We start from the raw sequence: 23,986 nt of genomic DNA, 5'->3' as shown, positions 1-23,986 counted from the left end.
CACCTGCTTTTTAGTCTCGTTAATATGTTATGGTCAGAGTCTGCTGGGAACTTCTCAAGAAATGGGATGATTCATTTCCTGAGGTTCTCTTGGGTTCGAGGAGCTTTTAAGTAGAATTACCTAGGCAATGTGCAAATAGACAGACTTCTGGCATTATCACACGGATAGCTCCCATCATGTCTAGTTAATAGGCTGACTCTGCTGGTTCAGTTTGCTTTAAAGATGGCGCTAAGCCTTTAGCTCATCACCCTGCTACAAGAAAGAGATTGAATGAGTTACCTTATCCCCGTATCTGCTTCAGAGTTAGCTTAAACTAAAAGCATATCAGCCAGAAGAGAATTTCTCCTCTTAGGAAGATCTGTGGAGGAGATTGCTTAGTCCCCATTGCCCTGTAGCCCCACCACTAGGTTTAACCCATAGCACTTCTTACAGAAGTACCAATTTTAGTAATCTCAAGACAAGAGGAAGTGTTTGGATTGAATGATGTTGTAAAAAGAATTACATCAAGTATTAAGATCCTGAGTGAGTAAAACTGATATCTCAAAAACATGGGAAAAGTGAAAGAAAAGTTTTGTATATAATTTGTATTCGAGAGACCCAGTAGCTCTGTGACCCTAATGAACCCCCTCTTAATTGAGTGGTTTCTCGTGGTGAGCATCTCACCAGCTTACTGGGTGATGAAGCAAATATCAGGCACACTTTCCTCGCCTTCTCCTCCTTCTCCTCTTCAATACAAAAGATAATTTGAAATCAGTACAGTTACTTCAGTGCTGCTTTTTTTTTTTTTCATGGGCTTGCTCTCTCGTTCTGATGTAGTCTGTCTTGGAGACTTTTCTCAGGACACACTTTCCTCCAACTTTTTAATTTTTAAGACTATGGGAAAAGTTGGAAAAATTGTATAAAAATTACTCATGTAACCTCCCCTATAGCTCCCATAACAATCACCAATTGTTAACATTTTGTCCGTTTGCTCTGCTTTTGCCATCTATTTATCCTGTCTGTCATCTTTCTATCCATCCATCCATCCAGCCATCCATCTATCTGTCCAGCCACCCTTTTTTTTGGGAATCATTTGAAAGAAAGTTGCAGCTATTGTGCCCCTTTATAGCTAAATACTTAAACATATACGTATCTCCAGGAAGTAAGGGTATTTTCCTACACAATCAGAATGCCATTATCACACCCAAGAAAATGATCATGAACTCAGTATTACTTACAGACTATTATATTTTCTCAGTTGTCCTTTACTATTTGTAGCTGCTGTTTTTTTTTCTAATCCAGGATTCAGTCCATGTTTACATATCGCATTTGGTTATTATACCTCTTCAGTCTCTTTTACTCTATAACAAGCCCTCTGCCTCTTTGGTTGGTTGGTTTTTCATGGCCTTGATGTTTTGAAGAATCCAGACCAGTTGTCATGTAGAAAGTTCCACATTCTGAATTTGTCCAATCGCATGGAATAGTGGTGCCTAGATGATGTGGTATCTTCAGTGCTTTATCCAGGAGGTACACGATGTCAGGTTGAACCACTGTGAGTGATGCTAAGTTTGCCACGGGTTGTAACTCAGATTGTCCGCTGTAAATTACATTTCCCCCTTTGCAGTGAGTGTGAGTTGATATCTTTAGACCGTGTGAACACTCTGGTCCTCTTGTCTGACTCGGTTGTTACAGTGGGGGGTTAGAGTACAGTCACTTTTCTCATTCCGTCATTGTTTTCAACATTTATTAGGTAGCACTGTAGTATAATAAAAAAAAAAAAATCCCTCTTCCCTTTCTCTTCCCTTTTGGTATCATTTAGAGACCCATGCCCTATTTTCATTCAGTGTATTATCTGTTACCATCATTTCTCTTTGTTAAGTTCATACTTTCCCAGACTGGCCAGTTGGAGCCCCATCAGGGTGGCTCCCATGTCCTTTTGGGTCATCGGCATCCATCTGTGAGCACTTCCCCCCTTTCTGGCACAACCTTAAACTTGCCCGGCTTTAGCCCAGGATCAGCCACTTCTCCAAGGAGCCCTGGTTCCTCTTACAGACGAATGTTATCTGGAAACCAAGCTCTGCCCCGGAGACTTTAACCGCAAGGATCCTTTTACTTGCATCTGGGCAGGTACAGCACCAACGAAGGGGAGACCTGGAAAACATTCGTCTTCTCCGAGAAGCCGGTGTTTGTGTACGGGCTCCTCACGGAGCCTGGCGAGAAGAGCACTGTCTTCACCATCTTTGGCTCCAACAAAGAGAACATCCACAGCTGGCTGATCCTCCAGGTCAATGCCACGGATGCCTTGGGTAAGCTGCTGCCTCCTCGGCCCTTTGCATGGAAATACCTATTGACCAAAGCATCAGCGTAGATACTGTGCCCTGGGAAGAGTTTGTGATCCATTGAAGAAGATGGGCACGTATGCAGTAAGTGAATGAGAGATTCAGAGGCAGTTGCTCGGGCAGCTGTTAATAGGGCCACGTGTTGTCTTTTGTATCCTCATTTCCTGTGCGGTCACGGGCACAGGGCAGGTTTACGTATATGTGTGCTGAACATGTGGATGAATGAATGCTTGGAAAACGTTCTTCCAAATTAGCAGTTCCAGTTTGGCCAATTCAGTGGGTAACTACTCCTAGTGAGTGATGCAGGGTCCTCTCAGAGCTGTCTGGGGTCTCGTCACCATCTGCTAGCCCAGACCCAGGACCTGGGTGAGTGAGAGTGAACCTCCTCGTCGTACTTCTTCCTTCCTCACCCCCACGTAACCCTGCCCTCTGCAACTTCTCTGCCTTGGCTGACGTTATTCCAGCTGCCTGGAAGGCCCCTTGGGTTCAGTTTCCACTCGTTGAAGTCCTTCTCATGGATCAGGATCCAATGCACTTGACTGCTAATCCCAACCAAAAGGTCGCTCCCCTCTTCTCTGTGTCCCTAGCGTGCATGTACTCATCACACCTTGGATTACAAATTTGTGTCTGTCACTCTGGGTGTGTCCTCTCCCATCAACTAGATCATAGATCTTTAGACACAAGAACCTGCCCTGTGCATATTTATATTCTACCCACTGGACGGCCTGATAACCTTATTGTCAGTAAGGGTTTAATGAATGCTTGCTGATTGGAATGGTGTTGAGTTGACAGTAGTTCATCAATTTCAGGCAGCATTTAACCTGACCAAAGACACACATATGAAAAAGACATAAACTACCAGTACAGACATTGGTGTACTTTGGAATTCCTGTAGAAACCACTCTACTTAAATTTCGAGTGGATGTGGGTAGATGGTGTGACTATCCAGGTTGTCTGACCAATTCTCAGCCTCCTTTCATGAAGATCCCATACCTTCCGAGCAGTGACAGCGAATTCTCTTGCTCATGGGCCATACTACCAGATGCGTCCACGCTGCCTTGGCAAGCAGGCAGGGGACAGTACTCCTGAGTGATACCATCTCTCAGGGATTCAGCCTCTACCTAACTCTCTGGAGATAAATGCCTCTAGGCACCTATTTCTAAAGGAAACTGCAGAATCTGCTAAAATCTTTCAGAAGTGTAGACAGCGAGCACCAAAGATGCTTGCTTCTTCCCAGCTTTCTCAGATGGATGTCCATGTTTCAGGGGACACCAGGGGGCTGCTGCCCGGCCTCAGAGCCAGCTGATTAGAGGGGCGGGCTGGCTCCGGAGGCCTGCACACCCGCTGGGCAGTAATGGGAGGCACGGGAAGTGGGTGGCTGGGCTGCGGGGCGGGCAGGGCAGGAAACCCTGCGTGGGTCTGCCTGTAATGCTGCATTTCCTCCTCCTCAGGGGTCCCCTGCACAGAGAACGACTACAAGCTGTGGTCCCCGTCTGATGAGCGGGGCAGTGAGTGTCTGCTAGGGCACAAGACTGTTTTCAAACGAAGGATCCCCCACGCCACGTGCTTTAACGGAGAAGACTTCGACCGGCCGGTGGTCCTGTCCAACTGCTCCTGTACCCGACAGGACTATGAATGGTGGGTTCTACCTCCATGCCAGGGACTGAGTTCTATTCTGGTCACTCACCGGTGTGGGAAACAGACTAGGGCGTGGTCCCTTCCCCTGAAGAAAGGGAGGGAATCATAGGAAACAAATATTTATTAAGCATCTCTTATGAGCCCGGAACTGTGCTAGGCACTGTTTATGTAGGTTATTCCATTTCGTTGTTATAGCCGTGTGATATGGTGGAGGTGTGACACCCAGGCAAGTTGCAGTGATTTATGCAGGAATAGATCACTCTGGGATTTGTTTCTACGAGGGCAACCCAAGAAAGGAACACGCTGAAGGTTCGATTGTAGATAACTCCTTTTCGTTAGGAGCCCTATTCTAGAGGGAATTTGTTTCTTTATCTGAAACGAGCGGGGGGTTAGTGTTTTATATATATTTATATATATATATATTTGTATATTCATTAGTCCTTGAGTAAAATATCCAAGGCACTGCTTGACATTGTGGAAGAAGTGACATGCACACAAATCATTGTAACAGGAGACGGGAAGATGCAGGTACCTTGGAGGAGGAACGGGTGCTTTTACTGGGATTATTGATAGGAAAGAGGAGACTGTGATTTGCTGCTGGGGAATCAGGAAATCTCTGGAAGCAACACTGTTTGAGATGGGCTTTAAGGAAGAAGCATCTGGATACGTGACTGGAGCGTTCTGGGAAGATGCAGCGGCAGCGTGAAGGTGTGGAAACAGGAAAGTGTAGTTGGTGGTTTAGTTTGGATGCCTTGTTGGGTGTATGACTGGGGGTCAGTGAGTGGAGATGAGGCTGGAAAGAGAGAGAATACGGTGGGGTGGAGACTCGGGCGTGGACCATATTCTGTAAGCAGGAGGGTGTCTTTGGAGGTTTTTGAGGAGAGTTAATGACCAGAACAGAGCTTAGCTTTAGGAAGATGATGCTAGCAGTAGAGACATAGGGTCTCAGAGCCCGTAGACAATCCCCCAAGTCTGTGATCCAACGTGAAATCATTCCAGATTTGCAGGGCTCTCAGTAGAGCGTGGGCACTGATCATAAGCACATAACTAATTTTTCAGTGGTTGCCGAAGCATAAAGAAACCAAAGGTTGCTTTGGGAAACCACACTTATCTTGACTGAAGCCAGAAACCTCGGGTGTGTTCTAGTCCAGAGGTGGGAACAGGGCCATAGAGTAAACGTTTTAGGCTTTGCAGGCCATGTGGTCTCCGTTGCAGCTACTCAGCTCTGCCTATGTATCGAGATTGCCGCCTAGATGAATGGGCATGGCTGTGACCCGATAAAGCTTTATTTACAAAGCAGCAAACCAGATTCGGGCAATTCCGGTCCTAGACCAGTGCTTCTGAAACTTGAAGGTGCATGTGAATCATCTTGGATCTCATTAAAATGCAAGTCCTGACTTGGTTGTCCTGGGGCCCTGCAGTCGCCCAGGCTCCAGGTGACCCCGAGGCTGCTTCTCTGCAAAGCTGCCCTCAGAGCAGCAGGGCTTTAGACAGCTGAAAACGAGCATCCTCTCCGAAAGCTGTGTGGTCCTAAGATAACAACGTAGACGCTTTCATGGCAGAAGCGCAGAGCTGTTCAATGTTCCCAGTGATGCCCGCTCAGTGCCCCTCTGCTGCCTTCTGCCCTCCCTTAGAGAACCCTAAATGGTAATGCTAATCGGAGGGATTTTGCTGGTCTGCGGTATCCCTGCCGACTGGATTGAGACTTCGGGGGCCCTGATCGTGGAAAAGATTACGAGCCCTCTCTCCTCCCTCTTTTACCCCCGTTAAATACTTGAAAATAAGACAAAATGAAAAATATGTGAGAAAATCTAACAAATCTTGATTTTTGTTTTTGATGACCACTATTATGCTTTTTCTCTAAAATCATCATCGTTTTTCTCTAAAATCATCATCGTTTTTCTCTAAAATCCCCCCAAAACAGCAATAGCAACAACCAAAAGCAAAAGCCAGGGGCCTGGTCCCCATGGGTCTACTATACCCACTCAGCTAAAACCCACTGGGGGCTGAGACCAGGAAATGGCCTGCCCTGCCCCTCTTGGACTTGGGCTTTGGGCCAGATGGGATTGTGGGGTGGTGACCATGTAAATGGTGAAGGGTGTGTTTCAGGGCATCCTGTAGTTCCTCTGTGTGCTGTAGCTTCTAGAAAGGAACCAGCCTGACTGCATGGCTCTTGGAAAGGTTTGGTGGCACTGGCCTGTGGCAGTGGGGAGGGCAGGGTCTGGACATGGACGTGAAGAGAGGAAGTGAGACTCGGCGAGCTCCCGGTGTCTCTCCATTAGTCCTGCTCCTGAGGGACAGCTGTACTTACTTCCAGGAGTCCTTTCGGGCCTCCCTGGGAAGCACAGTTACTTGCCTGTATGTTCCCTGATTTCAGGAGTAGTTTCTTTTACATCTTTATATTCCCCCAGGTTGCCAATAAGAGTGGTTTTCAAACTCTTGACTGCAACTCCTAGTAAGCAATGTATTTTATAGTGTGATCCTGTACCTACACATATTTGTGTATGTAGACACGTACACACATCTATGTAAACAGAAGTTTTATGAGGTAAGATTTACTTTCAAGTGCAATGAATTTTGCAATTTCTTTGCGGGGAGGGGAGGAAGCAGATCTGGACCCTCCAATATGCTTTCACAGCCCACTAGGTCATGACCTATAGTTTGAAAAAACTGCCCAAGAAGAGTGCCTTGCCATTGGAGTAATTAATGCTCTGCCTGGTCCCCCAAAAGGTTTAAAGCAGCCATTCTGTAAAAATTTACCAGATTTAATGAATGGAACGTGTTTGGTACAGTAATAAAACTGCTCCCTTCTGAAAAATGCTCTACAGGGTGCTAAATGTAGACTGTGATGTAGTATGTACACGAACCGCTTTGCCCTGTACCTGTTAATGCGTTTCCTGTAGTAGGTGTTATACTTGATAGAGTAAGTGAAGGCTTTTGGGTAAAGCACATCAACATGGAAAGTCCCGTTGGATTACGAGTTTATGGTTTGGGCCAGACCTTGGCAAGTACAGCTGCCTTGTTTTAGAGCCGTCAGCTCACGCAGACAAGGGCAGGGCCAAGACTAGACCTGGGACCCCTGCTTCCTACCCCAGGGCTCTGCCTGGCTAGCTGGCCAGTGTGGAAGAGATGTGGTCCCCAAATTGCAGAAGGTCTGTGGCCTCAAGGTCTAGGTCCCAAAGTGCACGAGGAGGCCCCCACGGTGATTTTAGGGAGTAGGTGGACATGCTCTTAAATAACATTGAATCCTTGGTTTAGAAAAAAGACGGTTCCTTTAAATTTCTCTTTTAATCCCTCCAGTCATGTCAAGGAGAAAGTCCCACTGGGTGCTAGTAATTCTTCACATTTGCCAATTGCTTTTAACAAAGAGAGGGCAGGCCCGGAGTCTCTGGGCAGGGAACTGGGTCCAGCTAAAAAAATTCAATATTATTTTGTCTTTGGCATCATGATCTGTCTCGTTTTTGTCTATTTATGGCATATGATAATGGTTTTCCAGTTACGGCTCTGTTATAAAGTTTCTTTTGAAAATGCATTAGTGTAAAATAGTGAGTATTCGTTAAAGGGACACGTTGAGTAACTTACAATACAGGTGGTGGGCAATAGGGTGGATGTCGCAAGGGAGGGTCCCAAAATACCTGAAGTGCGTCAACCAGCGGCCTTACCGAGCCCCAATTGCCTTTTCAGTGACTTCGGCTTCAAGATGAGTGAAGATTTTTTATTAGAGGTCTGTGTTCCGGATCCTGAGTTTTCTGGGAAGTCATACTCCCCTCCTGTGCCTTGTCCTGTGGGTTCTGCTTACAGGAGAACCAGAGGGTACGTCTCACAGAGGTTGCCATGTCTGGGACACAGCGGGTCTGCACTTGGCATGGAGGGCGCAGAGGACCACCTGGGTTCCTTTCATACTCTGAATGCCAGAATTCCAAGGTAGCAGGTTTCAGGTAGCTTGGGGAATATTTAAAACTACTATGTTTGCAAACTCGTCTCCCCACCCTAGCCCCCGTGGAAAAAAATGCAAGTCTGTAAGCTTCTCTGCAACTCCAGTTGTTTCTTAAGTTATAAACTTCAGCCAGTGCACGTCTTCAGAGTATTGTGTTGAAGAGATACAGTTGACTCTTGAACAGTACACATTTGAAATGCATATAAGGTCCACTTACATGTGGATTTTCTTCAGTAAATATAATACCTGTATTTTCATTGTACAGATCTTTAAGTTAAGGTGGGGGAAAGTTTATGTTCGATGAGAGATCACAATATGTAGAATCAAAAGAACTAGGGCTCTAGTCCTGATTCTATTCAGACTACTTGAGTTCCTGCCTTTGGGTGAGTCATTTATGAATTCCTTTGATTTTGAGGTAGAGGTAGCAGTACTACATGGATTTTTACCTACAGTGGTGGGGGGGTAGGTCAGTGCCCCTAACCCTGGAGTTGTTCAAGGGTCAACGGTATATGCAAAACTCTCGCCTGGGACAGTGCTTCAAATTGTCTGGGCTGCCTAATTTATTTACAGGCAGAAACAATTCAGAATGATTCAACTTCCTTCTTCTTGCGCTATAGGAAAATGAATAGATAAGCTGTATTGTCCATGGATGGGAAAATGTTCCTTTATGACTATTCTTTGATGTTTCTGACCTCTTGCTCTTGGTGGGGGGGGGGGGTGACAGCTATCGGAAGATTTCTGGGGACACCTGCAGTGGAGGAGATGTTGAAGTACGCCTGGAAGGAGAGCTGGTGCCGTGTCCTTTGGCAGGTGAGACGTGGTTTCTTCCCTTTGTCTTGTCGAGACATTGTTGAAGCATTCCCGTGATCTCACCCGGCTCTTCAGACTTCCTGGAGAGAAAGAATAGAAGTTATGGGCATCTCAGAGCTCCCGTTTCCCCCTAAGCATGGTATCCAAACAACATTTATTTATAACCTTATGTTTTTATAGGAATGGAAGACATTTTCGGAGGGACATCCCTTTTGTTCATTGAAAAATATTTATTTGGCATCTGTTGTATTCTAGGCTTGGGAGGCTGAGGGCACCCTTAGGCCTTCTGTGTGTTCCTTGATCTGTTTGTTTGTCATAGAAAGAGACTCATGGCTTTCTGGGAAATAGTTAAGTGATCTATCTTAATTTTTATAACAATAATTATGACTAATATTTTAATGGAATTTTACACATTTTAATGTACTTTTCCATGCGTTATCAGTTTAGTCCTTAGAACTACCCAGTGAAGCAGATATTATTATTAGCTCCATTTTTTTTTTTTTTTTTTTTTTAATATGAGGAAGCGTGTTCAGAGGAGAGGGTTAAACAATTTATTTGAGGTCACACACCTGGTAGGTGACAAAGCTAAAATTCAGACTCTAAGCCTCACGCTCTTCCTTGGCTATCACTCAAGTGGCAGATGAGCGTCATTCACATTCTTTGAGGTGATCATATGCATGCTCATTGGGGGAAATTTTTGGAGCAGGTGCACATGCTATAAAGGTATAATGTGTTCCAAACATTTCAAGTTGATTTGGTGGTGATGGCACATGTTGAGGTATTTGTAATATAGATGTGAAATTATGATACCTCAACAAAGAGCTAATCTCTTAGCGTCTTTCCTTTCTTTGCTCTGTTTCTAGTCTTTTTCACGTAGGGCTTCTCTTCCCGTGGAGCCCTCCCTCCTGCTTATGCCTCTCGGGGAAGGTGCTGACTGGAGCTGGCTCCACTGGTGGTGGTGGCGTCCGATGGAAGAGCCATCAGCGCCAGAGGAAGCGTGAGCAAGCAGCCTTGTCCTCCGCGGGCAGGGGAGAGCAGCCCTCTCCTTCGCTCACTGCTCGCCAGTTTGCCCTGGTGTTTTTCATGCTAAGCTCATTAGTCCCTTAATTTAATCTTCCATCATTACCGAGTAATTAACATCCCTCACTGTGGAGACTTAAAAAGAACACGGCTTCAGCAGATTCCCCCAAGTGAGCAGATAATATTCAGACAGTCCCCTCACGAGAGCTGTTATTGATGAGGGCTTGGGTGAGCAGGGTTTGAGTGATAGCTCTTAAGGGGCTGGAGTAGGTACTTCGGTAATAAATATTTCTGAAGATAATTCAGCGAGGGACAAAACAGTTTGTTTAAAACTGTCTAAACTGGTAGGAAAGCTATTTTCTCTTCTGATAGGAGAAGATAGAATAGGGAATGAAGTGGAAAAATCTCATTTGTAGTGTAGGCCACCTCCTAAATGTTTTTTTTTAAAGCATGGAACAGAAAGCAGGGATGTACCAAGAAAGGAAAAGATGGTTTTATAGGACTAATGTGGAACCATAATATGTTTGCAAAGATGAGATAATCTGGTCATCTGGAAGGATTTTTAAAAGTGAAGTAATTTTTCTTCCTTTGAGATTAGGATAATAACGCACATCTCTAGGCTGGGCTCATGTATGGCTGGGATTAACCAAGAATTCTATTTCTTTTCTAAGTTAAGAATTGCACACAAAATGCTGTCTGTTCCTTTACACCCAATCCTAAGGCAGGTGTTTCAGGACTCAGACTCTACTCAAAAGGCACTAGTTGGTTAGAAGAAGAAAAAAAAAAAAACCCAAAGCAACAGAATGAGGTTTCTAGATGGTAGAGAGATGTGGGGTGAAGGGCTTGCTGCTGTGAATGTGTCTCCGCGTCCCCACGCGGCAACTGCCACGAGAATCCTTGATTCCAGCGTCATTTACAAGCTCGGCACTTTTCATCTTGACTATTCCATCCCCTGGGAATTACAGTGGGAAGGTTTTCTTGCAAACCAAAGGGAGGGGTTTGTTATCATGTGGTGGTAGCTTAGATACTTTTGAAGTGAAGTAATACTGAAGGAAAAGAAGGCAAATTTACCTTTGGTAAAAAATTGTAGGTAGACTTATATTTTGGGGGTGCATTATCTATATTGAAGCCTTTATAAAGCAGAGGTGGCTAAGACATGTTAACTCGTTGAATGAATGGGATGAGAGAGAGAAAACAACCACAGTCACCATGCAGGCATGCAGCAGAGGGATCCAGATTTGCAACTTGGTCCCAGATGCAACATATTGTCACAACGGATGCCTCAGATATGGATGCAGGTGTGTTGCTCATCTCCATTCCTTTGGAAGAATCTGGATGTTTTCCAGGCTGTTCCCTAAGTGGAAGAGATAGAGCACCAGCTCTTCACGTTCCTAGTTGTCTGACATTAAGCCAGTCTCGTAAGCACTCTGCGCTTCTATTTCTATGTCTTGAAAAATGGCACCATTGGTGTTACACCACTGGGTGTTAAAACATAGACTCTGGCTCCAGACCATCTGAGTTCAAGTCTTGGTTCTGCCACTTACTAGTTGTGTGACCTTGAGTGGGTTACTTAACCTCTCTGCTCTCAGTTTTCTCATTTGTAAAATCAAGTTAATAGTAGCTCTTCCATTATACAGTTGTTACTGGGATCAAACAATGCCTGGTACATAGTATGTACGTTGTGTAAGTATTTAAGTAGAAATAGAATCTTTGTGATGATTGTGTTGTAAAACATTTTGTAGGTGGCCAAGAATGTATTATTGCTTTGAAAATATCGTAGGGTGATATAATTGCTCTATGTCATTGTGAACAATATTGAATGGGTGAGTAAATGAATTAGGAAACTTAGCTGTAAGCCTTCAGCGACTTGGGGTCTCTAGTCAACAAGATTACAATGCCACGTGATGCAGTCCTGTGACGAGGAGGAATGTGCTGATCTGTGTAATTACTTTGTCAAGTGTGACCAAAACGTTTAGGCCGAGCTCTGAAGAATAGCTATTGGAGCATGATTACTGGAGGGAATCTAGATTTTTTAAAAATGTAGCAAGTAGACACTTTGCAAAGGAAACAGAGATTCACGGGAGTTTAAGAAACTTGCGCAAGGCACAAATGTGATTCCTTTACCCACCTTCTGAGTCTGGATTCCTACGTTCTCACTTGACCCACGCCATGTGCAGTGGCTCTGAGGTTTATGGGTGAGAAAAAAGAGGGTCAGACGTGCGAGGACCTGTTCAGCATCCCCAGGTCCAGCCCCCTGTCATCTTTGTGTGTCTGTGCAGAGGAGAACGAGTTCATCCTGTACGCCATGCGCAAGTCCATCCACCGCTATGACTTGACCTCCGGAGCCACCGAGCAGCTGCCTCTCACCGGCCTGCGGGCAGCGGTGGCCCTGGATTTTGACTATGAGCGCAACTGCTTGTATTGGTCCGACCTGGCCTTGGACATCATCCAGGTGCGTCCACTCTGGGTCTGCTCGGGGGGGCTGTGCCTCGTGACTGCCCGGCCCTGGTAAGCTTCTTTCAGAGTGGCCTAAGGAGATGGGTATTGGAGGTTTTAAAGTCGTAACTCCTCTCAGGGCCAACGGATGACACTTTTCAGTTTTCTGTTTTAGTATGTTCTTTCCCTACCTACCTCTGTCCTTGTAGGAAGGACAGAGGGAGCCCCCAGTCTGCAGTCTTGCTTATAAGTGAGGTCTCCCTTTACCTGCTGGGAAGATTTTAGGACTCGGTATGTAGCACTATTAGTCCCTCCCTATCGTACCCACTGCCTCGTTAACATCCTTCTTTCCAAGCCATGATATAGTAACACTTGACTTCTCCATAGTTCACGTAATTATCCATTTCAGCTATTCTGAGCACAGTCAAGAACCAGGAAGTAAGCTGTAAAGGTCGCCATGCAGGCCAGATAGATGGCCGTACACTCAGACCCATGCATTTTAAAGGAGGGCTATTTGATATTTATTCATTGCCTATTTAATCCTTTTAGAAAAGCAATTCCAGCAAGTTTTATCTGGACTTCCAACCCAACAGAAATTTTACAGGGCCCGGGTATCCGAGAGGTTTGGTGGAGGGGTGGCAGTGACTACTGCCCTTTACTATCCCAGCGATAGCACCTGATGGAGCCTCCCGAGGGAGGAAAGACTTTTTATAAAAAGCAGACACAGGATTTAAAAAATAACAGCAGTCTGGTTTCGTTTATTTTAAAAGCAGACAGACTCATGCATTTCGGTCATCTCCACCTCATTATTGTGATACAGCACAGCTCAGTGACCGGTGTTCACGATGATAATGCAAGGTGATATAAAAGATTCAGTTCTGTTTAGTTATTCTGCTTCAAACAGGAAGCCATAATCCATTTTAGAAATGCTTTTATTAAAAACCAGCTTCGTGCATCTGGAACACTTACGAATATAAAAACATCTCCGCCCTCACCATTCAAGCCAATTGAATAAGTGGGTTCCCATCGAAGGGACTGATTTGGCTGGAGGTCATCTGAACATTTCACACCATTTCTTCTTCTTTCTTTCTCATCAGCGCCTCTGTTTGAACGGGAGAACAGGGCAAGAGGTGATCATCAGTTCTGGCCTGGAGACAGTAGAAGCCTTGGCTTTTGAACCCCTCAGCCAGTTACTTTACTGGGTGGATTCTGGCTTCAAAAAGATTGAGGTATGTCCTTAATTACGCAAGCAGGGGAGCCCCTGGGCTGTGAGCCAGATTTGACACAGAAGCAGGAGCCAGTGTGTCTAATTCCTCTGGAGAGTCCCTGAGAAATGCAGAGAATGGAGGTCCCGTGTGCGAACAGGGTGCCTGAATCTGTCAAACAGATTTCATTAAGATACCTGAATACTTATATTTGGGCTAGCAGAAGCATAGAGTAGTAACAGTAATGATGATAATAATACCGTAGCGTTATTATAATGCCGTGACATCCACACTCGAGTATTATGCCATCAATTAGCATAATGAAGATAATATCATGATTGCCATCCTCATCACTGTTATTAATGATGAGGAGCCCTGTTGGAACCACTTTGCATGAATTATTTGATTCACTTCTCACAGCCACCCTGTAAGGTAGGTGCTCTCGTATCCTCACTTCACCTGTCTGCACCTGAGCTCCGCAGGGCACTAGGAAGGTAAGAAGTCATGGTCTCCTAGGCGTGCTCAACTCCTGCATGTTCCTGCTGAGGCAGTGGGGCGCTGCCTCTGCACCTCTTTATACTGATTTCACTGGGGAGACATGACTTGTGGTTTACTGGAAGGCACAGTAGAAGCAGAGAGACCCAGAGAGATGGGAGAAGTTGCATGACAGAAGCCACAAACTCGAGAGACAGACCTGGGTTCAGTCTTTATTGTAGTAGCTAAGTGACTTGGGCAAGTTTCTTATCCCCTCTAAGCTTCAGTTTCTTCATCTGTAAGATGAGGATTGCTTTATCCACTCAGTCATTTGACAAGTGCTGTTTTTGGGCACGCTTTTTGCCAGGTATGGTTTTAGGTCATGATGATACAGCAGGAGGCAAGACACACAGGCCCCTGTGCTGAGAGAGATTAGGTTCTAGTGGAGGAAGCAAAATCATGAAGAAATAAGTCCATCCGTCCTATCGGTGCCACGTGCTGCAAAGAACGTCAGATGGGGCAATGTGACTGTGTGACTGGGGAGAGGAAGTGTCTTGGAAGGGACATCTGAGCTGAGCCCTGATCGAGGAGGGGATCACTGGAATGTTCCCCTCACGGGGCGGTTGAGAGAAGGGTGTGGAAAGATGCACAGCGCCGGGCACACACTGAGCGGTGCATCGGTGGTCTTGTTATTACTCTTTCGCTCCTTTTTTTAATTGAGTGTGGTCAGCGCTCTGCTACAAGGGTGCAGGTAAAGCTTCAGTGTCCACACGCTCACAGTGTACAACTCAAACACCGTGTGTGCAATGGTGCAAGAAGAGTGGCTTCCCCTTGATCGAGGCGGCTCGGAAGGGTCAGCAGAGGAGGTGGGCCTGGGGGCGGATATGGCGGGAGCAGACGGGAGCAGGTATGTCAGGCTTGGGGAACCATGAGAAGACCAGCCTCCCTAAAGGTGTAGGAGCCTGTGTGGAGGAGAGAATGTGGAGAGAGCAGAGTCTGTGGAGACTCTTAAATGGCAAGGTGGTGACGTTGAGAATTTGTTTTGTGGACAAAGCAGAGCCACTGGTGGCTTTGGAGCTTGGAGCCCCGGAGGCGGGTGGAGTTAGTAAACACACAGTGAGCACTTACTTCGTGCAGGTCATCAAGTCCCCGGAACTGGGGGCACAGGTGGCGCTGGCTCCGCTGTCACACGGTGTGAGAATTGTCACCTGAGCCAGAGGAGGGAAGAACTCATTCTGGCAGGAGATCAGGGCAGGTTTCCAGGTCAGTCTGTAGGGGAATCAGGTGGCCATAAAAGGACCCATCTGTAGGCGGGAGCCAAGTAGGAAACTTTGCAATGTGGGTCTTTTAAGGAGCTCAGACCCATCTTGGCCTTTTCCCCTCCTTTCTTTGTCAGGTGGGGAATCCAGATGGCGACTTCCGACTCACGATCGTCAATTCCTCTGTGCTTGATCGACCCAGGGCTCTGGTCCTCGTGCCCCAAGACGGGTAAGTGTGGTCCCAAAGGAAATCCATGGGTGTCCAATGCTACAACAGACAGATTCTCATGGAAAGGCAAACTGCTGGACAAAAACTTGTTTCTAATGATTGTGGTTGAAATAATCTATGACCTGCAAGTCTTAGAACCATGGCGTAGTCATCCTGGGCGGCTAACTCCATCCCCTTTCCATTAGCAAGCATCAGAATCTCTGCAGGCACCCAGATGTCTCACAGCTGTGGGGTGTTTCTCTAGCAAAAGGTAGTATTAAAAGTCTCTCTGGACATAGTCAGGCCTGGTTGGATATTGTAGGGAGTCTTTATCTTGAGTTTAACATGTGATGCACACATTTAACCCCTTGCTTCTTTTCTCTGCCCCCCAGTTTGTGTTTTCTTACCAGCAGTTTGTATGCACTTGGGAAATGCATAGGTGCTTTTTATTAATTTATTATTAACTTAAGGAAACAGAGCTAAAAGGGAAATTCTGGATGAGGCTTTCTAACATTTATGATTGAGAATTAGATCGATTTTTAAAAGAAAATTCTGAAAATAAGGTATGCATTTGATTAAAAATATTAAAAGAGAGTAGAAGTTTATGAAATGAAAAATATTTGTTTCCTCCATTCTCTTAACTCTTCACCCTCACATTCCCTAGGGGTAATCATTGTTAACAGTTTCTTGGTTAACAGTTATCATTCAGAGTATATTTTTACCCATGTACACGTGTATGCCCTTTAAACACAGACACACACAGACACACACACACACACACACACACACACACGTATCAGAAAGGATTATAGGATATTTACTATTCTGCATGTTTTAAAAATATTTAATATGGTTTGAAGATTGTTTTATGTGAGCACATGTAGCTCTTTAGACATCATAATATTCTTTTGTGTGTACCGTAATGTATCACTTTATAGATTAACATTTTTGTGTGTATACATGTATATATACCTAAATATATATGTGTATACACACCTATATATATAGTTTTTTGGCTAGTATGAACATCTTTGTACATTGTCTTTGCATAACTTGATTATATCCATAGATAAATTCCAATAAAAGAACTTGGGGGTCAAGTAATTAAGTGGCTTTACGTATTAGAATTAGAGATTATAATAACAATGCCGAACTAAGTGGCTGAATTCTTGTCTCTTCGGAGCAGTTTTTGGGCTCCCACTTCCCCAGTTCTGATGGGATGTGTGCTCTGCCCCGGTTTTGGCCAGGGTGATGTTCTGGACCGACTGGGGGGACCTGAGGCCTGGCATTTACCGGAGCAACATGGATGGTTCGGCTGCCTATCGTCTTGTGTCGGAGGACGTGAAGTGGCCCAACGGCATTGCCGTGGACGAGCGGTGGATCTACTGGACGGACGCCTACCTGGACTGCATCGAGCGGATCACTTTCGGCGGCCGGCAGCGCTCCGTCATCCTGGACAACCTCCCACACCCCTACGCCATTGCTGTCTTTAAGGTGGGCCTCACCTGTCCCAGCACTGGGCGACCTGTCAGTGTAGGTGAGGAGCAGACTGAGTTGTAGAGCCTGCTGTCTCCGGGTTTCTGCAGAGATGCTTACGTAACTTAGAAAATCAGCTCATTTCTGAATTGGAGGCGGTTTCCTTCTGCCCATCGGGAGGGATGCCAGACAGAGCTGCCAGGGGTCCAGGGTACTCACTGTTCACCTTTCCACGTTAGAGGTTGCATCCCATGAAAATTCCTGGCTTGCCTTTCAGGGTCAGTAGCCTCATTTTGGCTCTGTGTCTTTCTTTTTAATTTTTTATCGTTTGGCTGCATTGGGTCTTCGTTGCTGCGCGCGGGCTTTCTCTAGTTGCGGTGAGCCGGGGCTACTCGTCATTGCGGTGCGCGGGCTTCTCATTGCGGTGGCTTCTCTTGTTGCGGAACACGGGCTCTAGGTGCACGGGCTTCAGTAGTTGCAGCACGTGGGCTTGGTAGTTGCGGCATGTGGGCTTAGTGGCTATGCAGCATGTGGGATCTTCCTGGACCAGGGATCAAACCCGTGTCCCCTGCATTGGCAGGCAGATTCTTAACCACTGCACCCCCAGGGAAGTCCCTGGCTCTGTGTCTTGGTCTCTTGTGAGGTTTGCTCTCTTCATTCCCTGATGTCTTGAGATGAGCCCTGTCCCACCTCTGCCTTCTGGGGGATGGCCTGTCACTTGTGCTTCGACTCTAGAACACAAAATGGTTGTTCAGATTTTCTACGGAAGGGTTCAACTTGTGGTCAAACTTATCGGATGCTTATTGGATAGTTTCTTTTGGGTGGTTCCTTCAGTGTGGTTATTTGGTGAGGTTTGGATAAAATCACTGACTCCTGCATTTAAGTCAAATCTTGATCAGGCGGATCATTCAGCCAGTGAATGTTAGTGTCCACTGCACGATGGAGCTCTTGTTCTGAATGAGGGTCCAGAAAAAAAAAGACAGAAGAGCTGACTAACAAAGGTTTCCTTTTTAGAATGAGATCTACTGGGATGACTGGTCACAGCTCAGCATATTCCGAGCTTCCAAATACAGCGGGTCTGAGATGGCGATTCTGGCGAGCCGGCTCACGGGGCCCATGGACCTGAAGATTTTCTACCGGGGAAAAACAACCGGTAAGGCAGCATCTCCTCCTTAATCTCTATCGAGTTGATCTCTTGAAAGGGGCTGGGTGCGGGCAGTCTCTGATCAAGCAGCATCTGGCAGCCTGTCATGACAGCATGTGCATTACTTAACTTCTTCCTATGACATCTTAATTTCTTTTCTGATGATACACAAAGAGCTGGAAGACAGCATGTTTTTGCCTGCCTGGAACGCTGGTGCTCGGTGGGTAAATTACACCCTCCTCCTGCCTTTGGCCCCAGACTGATGGGTGGTGTGGCTTCTGTTGCAGCTGGAGAGGCCCAGTGTGCACTTAATCCCCGCTTGGCACCCTGACAGGGAGCGACGCTGTGCTGGGTGCATAGCTTCCGACAGGAGTCCCGTCTTCTCTGGTTGCTCAGATGACCAATTGCTCATTGAGCCCTACTTCCCTCGCAATGTGAGATCTAGTTATATGATGACTTAATTCGCTTGTCCCCACTGTGAAACTCTAAACCCCATGAAGAAGGAGATTCTGTCTTTGTTTTTGCTCAGTAATCTTAACCAATGACCAGCACTCAGTACCTGCTCAATTCATACTTGTTGAAAGAAGAAGGGATGGGGGTGGGGAGGGTTGCTGGTGGGTGTGGAGAATGGGTGTATGAAAGATTGTGGGCTGAGGCTTCAAGGACTGCTGCAAGGCTCTGACTGGCTGGTCCTGGGGTCCGAGGCTATTCAGTAGGATACCTTCTTCCTTACTGCACTGCCCTTGCACCTTGTTTATCTCCCAGCCATACTATTGATTCTAGAGGAGGGGGATCTGGGCACTCCCCAGAAGAATAGTCCCTTTAAGAAGAGCCCTCTTTATCTCAGCAGGATTAAGTGGCATCCTGGGTCTGCTGACTCTCCTTTATTGACAGACTGCTAGGTTTCCTGTTTTGAAATAGAACGTTGATATTGTCTTGTGGTTTTTGGCTGGCCCTGTGCTAAGAGAAAACTGACAAGGGGTTGAAATAATACGGTTATAGATATCATTGCTATCCTTTGGGGACTAATGAAGAGAGCATGAGAACACGCTTAGAAAACTCTAAAGTATCCTAGAAATGGAAGTCTGCATTATTGTTATGTCTTCACAGCTGACCCGTGAGGTGGGCAGGGCTGGTATTATGATCCATGGTTTCTAGATTAGGGAACAAAATCTCAGATGTGAATTAGCTTTCCCAAAGACCCCTCCCTTGTTTAGGAGCTGGGCTTTTGTTCCAGTTCTGCCACAAGACGAAGTCACATTCTTTCTTAGAAGAGGTGCCTGTTTTGAAATAGGTCAGAGAGACAAAATACAAAAAAAGCACACACACACCACACACACGCACACACACACACACACACGCACGCACACACATGCACATGCACGCACACACCCCGGGGTCACACACACACACGCACCCTGGGGTCTCTCACACACACACACACGCACGCACCCTGGGGTCTCACACACACACACACACACACACACACACACACACACACACACGCAAAGACAAAAAAAAGAAAAAGATAAAAAAAAGAAAAAAGAATGAAGTAAGGAGAGAGAAAGGAATCATGCTTTCCAGCTCCAGGAGCTGAAGTCTCAGGGCCTTTGACGGAGGACACCCAGCCCTACTGATCCGCCCCGCTGGCAAGCCGAGGGAATTCTCAGCATTTCTTCAAGTTACCTCCCCGTCCAGAAAAGCAGGTCTGCATTTTGACATGTGCTTGTCAGCATGTGTTGGCTGAGCACACAGTCTCAGCTCCTGCAACACTGTGTTCCGATGAACCTGTAAACCCCGGTTCCCCACCCCGAGTCTTGGCCGGTCACTTCATCCCAGCTGCCATGCGGTCACCGCTGTGACCCCGGAGCTACTCTGGCTAGTTTAAAGGAAGGTGACTCTTTGAGACATAAAGGGGAAATCATGGCCTGTCTCCTGCTTCCCGGGGACCTCCTGCCTGCAGACACAGGGCCAGTGAAGCCAGTTTGTCATCTCTCGGGCCGGTTTGGGTTAAATCAAAGCATTTGTGGTGGCACTTGGCTGCCAGCACTGCCTGTGTGCTGTGGGTGCCTCTTGGCCTTAAACTTGTTTGCTCTATCCTGCCTGCTTTGTCAGACACTGAGAGCATTGCAAGTTCACGATGGGTATTGGCAATCCCTGGTGCCAGTCAAGCTTTATTAACTTTGTTGTCTGCTCCTAACACACACAGGACTTTGTACTAGCCATGTGTAAAGTGATAACGACATTTACTCTAAGGGATTTTGCTGTGTCATAAGCACCACACTAACTTGCTCAGTGGGCTTATATAACCTCAGATAACCTTTCCCAAGTCCATGTGTATTATTATTCCCATTTTATAGATGAGAATGTGGAAGTCAGGTTCCGTAACTTTTCTCCATCACACATTTAGTAAGTGGTGAGAATTTGAACCATGGCCTAGTTGACTTCAAAGCTTGAACTTCAGTAAAACCATCAGGCTCTGTTCTGTCTATGATCTGTTGTTGGATTAGCAGTGCCGTGGGATACAACAGTGATCGAGAAGTACTAGATTTTGATTGATTCTTGTTTAGGATAAGAATTTTGTTCACTTGCAAAGTGCCTCTTTGGGATATTTGGTTATAAACAGATGCATTTTTTGTCTTTATACCTGGCTGTTTTTTACAGAGCGTTACTGGAATTAACTCTTCATAGAGAGTGTTTTTTCCTTAAAACAGCTTACTTTGCAAGGCTATTAATGTATGCAACTGATGCTGTAATGGATTAAAATATTTTGGAGTTCTTGGAATTCTCCTTCAGAGCCTGCAGTAAGCACATGCTTTTCAATATCTATAATGAAGGCAGATATTTATTATGTGGGGTGGATTTGATTTTGGTAATTGTCAAGTATGTAGATAGTTAAGCAAGATAATAGCAATTTTGGCTCCTAAACTGGTTCTGGGGGAATTTTCCAAAGAGGAAATCTAAAAATGTTCTGACTATGCCTAGTGAAGACACTGTGGGGCTAAGTGTTTGGTCCTCGAAAGGAACATCTTTGGAGATGAAGGCTGTCAGCTGTCCACTCTTCACATTGCCCACCTTGCCCACAAAAGGCTGTGGCATCCTGGGTGAGGGGTCTCTAGCTGTATTGTGGTGGAACTCTGCTGAATCCTCCTTCCGTGCTCTCCCAGGTTCTCTGTAACTAGCACTCTCATTTTCTGTACTGTGGCTTTGGACCTGCCCACACGCTCCTGCCCTGCCTAACTCTTGGGGTCGGTGACTTGGCTGCCTAGGTTGGGGTTTGTCCCTGGCCCTGCCTCTCAGGCTGCAGATTCATGCAAATCTGTTGAGACCAATCTCCTGAATTACTGCATCTCCCTTTGGGCACTGTACTCTCGCCTCTTGCTTCTTTGGGTGGGAACATTTGCCCTGCATGTGAAAATGTCAGTTGTGTTATTTTACAGACACGACCCATGTGAAAATACTCCTGTCGTTGAGTATTTTTCAAATATTCTATTATTGTTCAATTTCTTGGAACGTCAAACAGTACAGCATCCTTTGAATACAAAGAACATGTTCCAGAACCCCAGATGGGGTTGTTTTCGTTACTGGCAGCTCAACATTCCCTCCTGCAGCCCGCGGCAGGTGTATTTGAGATAAAGGGACAGTGTCTGCCCACGGAACAGATGAGGGGGAGCTGGTTTCTGGCATATCCTCCAGTCAGCAGGTTATTCACTATGATAATCCAGCCTATAGGTTGATGGAGTCACTTGCAAACCCCTTCTGAATGTTTCGTCATACAGATCTCCCTCTGTGGATGTGTGTATTTTATCTACTTGGTAATGCCTTGTGCTCTTGGATCCTTAGCATGAAAGCAATACTGTTGCTGTACCATGGGGGTTTTTATTTTTATGTGTAATGCCAGTTAAACACCGATGAGGTGCCAACACATCCAAGGCTTCTGAGTGTGTCATCACCCATCTGAGTCCTGATTGTCATTAATGAACCCTGTTTCCCAACCAGCAGGCCAGCAGAGGCGTGGCAGAGCTCAGATCTTGGCTGACTGGAAACCGATTACTTGGATTTGATTCTGGTGGGGTTCTCTGTCCATGAGATGGCACAGCTGAAGAATCTTTATCAGTTGAGTTTTATCCAGGCATTTATGTTTATTTTTCCCAGTTTTGGTCATGAGTAGTCACAGGCAAAAGGAAAAAATACATTTCTTAGTTTACGTGGCTTTCACGTTGCTTTATAGTTGCATCATATTTTCAGTTGTTAGGAAATGGTTATGGGTCCTCTCTCTCCTTCCCAGAAAGACGTGGAGGGTAGAAAACACCTTTTCCATCGCTGCCCATCCGCAGAAGTCCTCCCTTGAGAGTGCAGTGGAGGATTGTATGGACTCCAGCTGGCTCTCTCTTTGGAAAGCTGAACCAGAGAAAAGATTGGAAACAGTGGGCTAGATCAACAGGAACCGGTCCTTATGTGGGTTCATTGCATGTGGCTTGATTGCCTGATGGGTCTCTGGTTGGTTCCTCATTGAGCTCAGCAGCTGTGCCCTGGCTCCAAGGAATCGAGAAGGGCAGGCCCAGATTTTTGTCCGAGCCCTGTCGTTTCTCAGGTGGATGTTCTAATTAAGGGCTTTTGGGTCACAAGGTATAGTAAACTCACTCAAGCTAACTCAAGTAAAAAGTGCTGTGGAAAGAGTGAAGGGGGATAGGAAGGAACCCAATATAGGAGGTGCAGGTGCGCCAGTGGGGACTGGGGCTGCGCCTGGCAAAGCCGTCCTCCCTCCCCCTCCCTCTTCCCTCGTCCTGGTGTCATCCTTTCTTCTCTCCATAAGTCGGCTTTACCCTCCTGACGCTGCAGACTGATCTTACCTGCACGGCTCTGACTTGTACAGGTTTTGGCTTGCCCTGCAGCACCTGTGATGCCCTGCAGCACCTGTGACACCCATGGGGCATGACTCTCCTCCCGGATCCAGCTCCCCACCTACCCTGTGGTGTCTCAGCATCCCGATTTCAGATTCCCAGGAGGACCCGTAGGTGCCTGGGGCCATCTGATCCAGCCGGGGCCCGGCTCACACTCACCACTTCTTTCTCTTCCTGAGCTTCGTGTTGCTGGGTCTGTAAAAGGAGGAGGTCGCCCTGGGTCTCAGGCCTGCGTTTGGTGCACCCTGGTGTTTACTAACCTGGCCACCGCCATCTGTCTCCTTTCCAGGAAGCACCACCTGTGCGTCCAGGCCGTGCAGCCTGCTGTGTCTGCCCAAGGCCAACAACACTAGGAGCTGCAGGTGTCCAGAGGGTGTGTCCGGCAGCATCCTCCCATCCGGGGACCTGATGTGTGAGTGTCCTCACGGCTATCAGCTGAAGAACCACACGTGTGTCAAAGAAGGTGCGTCCCTTTCCTTTTCCCACCATCCCCCTTCCCTTCTGTCCCCGCTCCGGGTGTCCTCGATGCACTCATGTTTGGGGTTATTAAAAATGCCCAAGGTAGAAATTAAACCCCCCTAGATACAGACATCCTGGTTCAGGTTCCAAGGCCCGTGATCCCTCAGTCCTCATCCAGAACAGGCCCATGCTGTTCTTTTAAAAATAAGAGTTGCTTTTAAGATTAATGTCAGGAGATGCAGGCTTTCCTCTGAGTGCCCCTTTCTTTTTTTTTTCCACCTCTTCCTCTTCTCATCCATGCCCCACATCTATCTTCTCCAGCTTCTGTAAGTCGGACCACCTGACTTGGGCAAGAGTCTGGTCGGACTCCTTCAGAGTTCACCACATCTCATCCAGCAGCTTCCCACCCCCCTGCCCCCCGCCCCCTGCCAGCCTGGAAACGTCTGAACTTTCCAGCCAATAGTGCAGAGGACTTCGAGTCTTTCCTCCCAAGCCCTGGCCAAGTGGCTGCCGCGGCCTCATCTCACTCCCCCTTTCAACACGGATTCTAACATTTTCCCCCTGAAAACCTGCTAAATCTTTCTTTCCTGTCTAGTTTTTCCGTTTACTCAAAGTGGCCTTCTGGGCTCTCTTAAACAATACAAATGGAAAGAAAGTGAACCTTTTCTTCTAAGACACAGGAGACTCTCTTTCAGGCT

General features: G+C 46.5%; 1 protein-coding gene across 4 annotated transcripts in view; it reads left to right on the top strand.

Moving 5' to 3' along the window:
* Nucleotides 1-23,986, top strand: part of SORL1 (sortilin related receptor 1) — a 160,776-nt gene that overhangs the window by 77,690 nt on the left and 59,100 nt on the right. For 3 of the 4 annotated variants that reach the window (XM_082410851.1, XM_082410850.1, XM_082410853.1), the window contains exons 13-22: nucleotides 2,107-2,285; nucleotides 3,770-3,956; nucleotides 7,641-7,769; nucleotides 8,618-8,703; nucleotides 12,003-12,175; nucleotides 13,257-13,388; nucleotides 15,235-15,326; nucleotides 16,553-16,799; nucleotides 17,796-17,934; nucleotides 23,119-23,292. In XM_082410851.1, the coding sequence (XP_082266977.1) occupies nucleotides 2,107-2,285; nucleotides 3,770-3,956; nucleotides 7,641-7,769; nucleotides 8,618-8,703; nucleotides 12,003-12,175; nucleotides 13,257-13,388; nucleotides 15,235-15,326; nucleotides 16,553-16,799; nucleotides 17,796-17,934; nucleotides 23,119-23,292 (1,538 nt within the window). The remainder of the gene's footprint in view (nucleotides 1-2,106; nucleotides 2,286-3,769; nucleotides 3,957-7,640; nucleotides 7,770-8,617; nucleotides 8,704-12,002; nucleotides 12,176-13,256; nucleotides 13,389-15,234; nucleotides 15,327-16,552; nucleotides 16,800-17,795; nucleotides 17,935-23,118; nucleotides 23,293-23,986) is intronic. The other variant, XM_082410852.1, reaches the window with a different exon arrangement.

Source organism: Balaenoptera physalus (genome assembly GCF_965194825.1).
Source record: "Balaenoptera physalus genome assembly, chromosome: 10".
Taxonomy (NCBI): Eukaryota; Metazoa; Chordata; class Mammalia; order Artiodactyla; family Balaenopteridae; genus Balaenoptera; species Balaenoptera physalus.
This window is presented reverse-complemented; position numbering and strand designations above follow the sequence as displayed.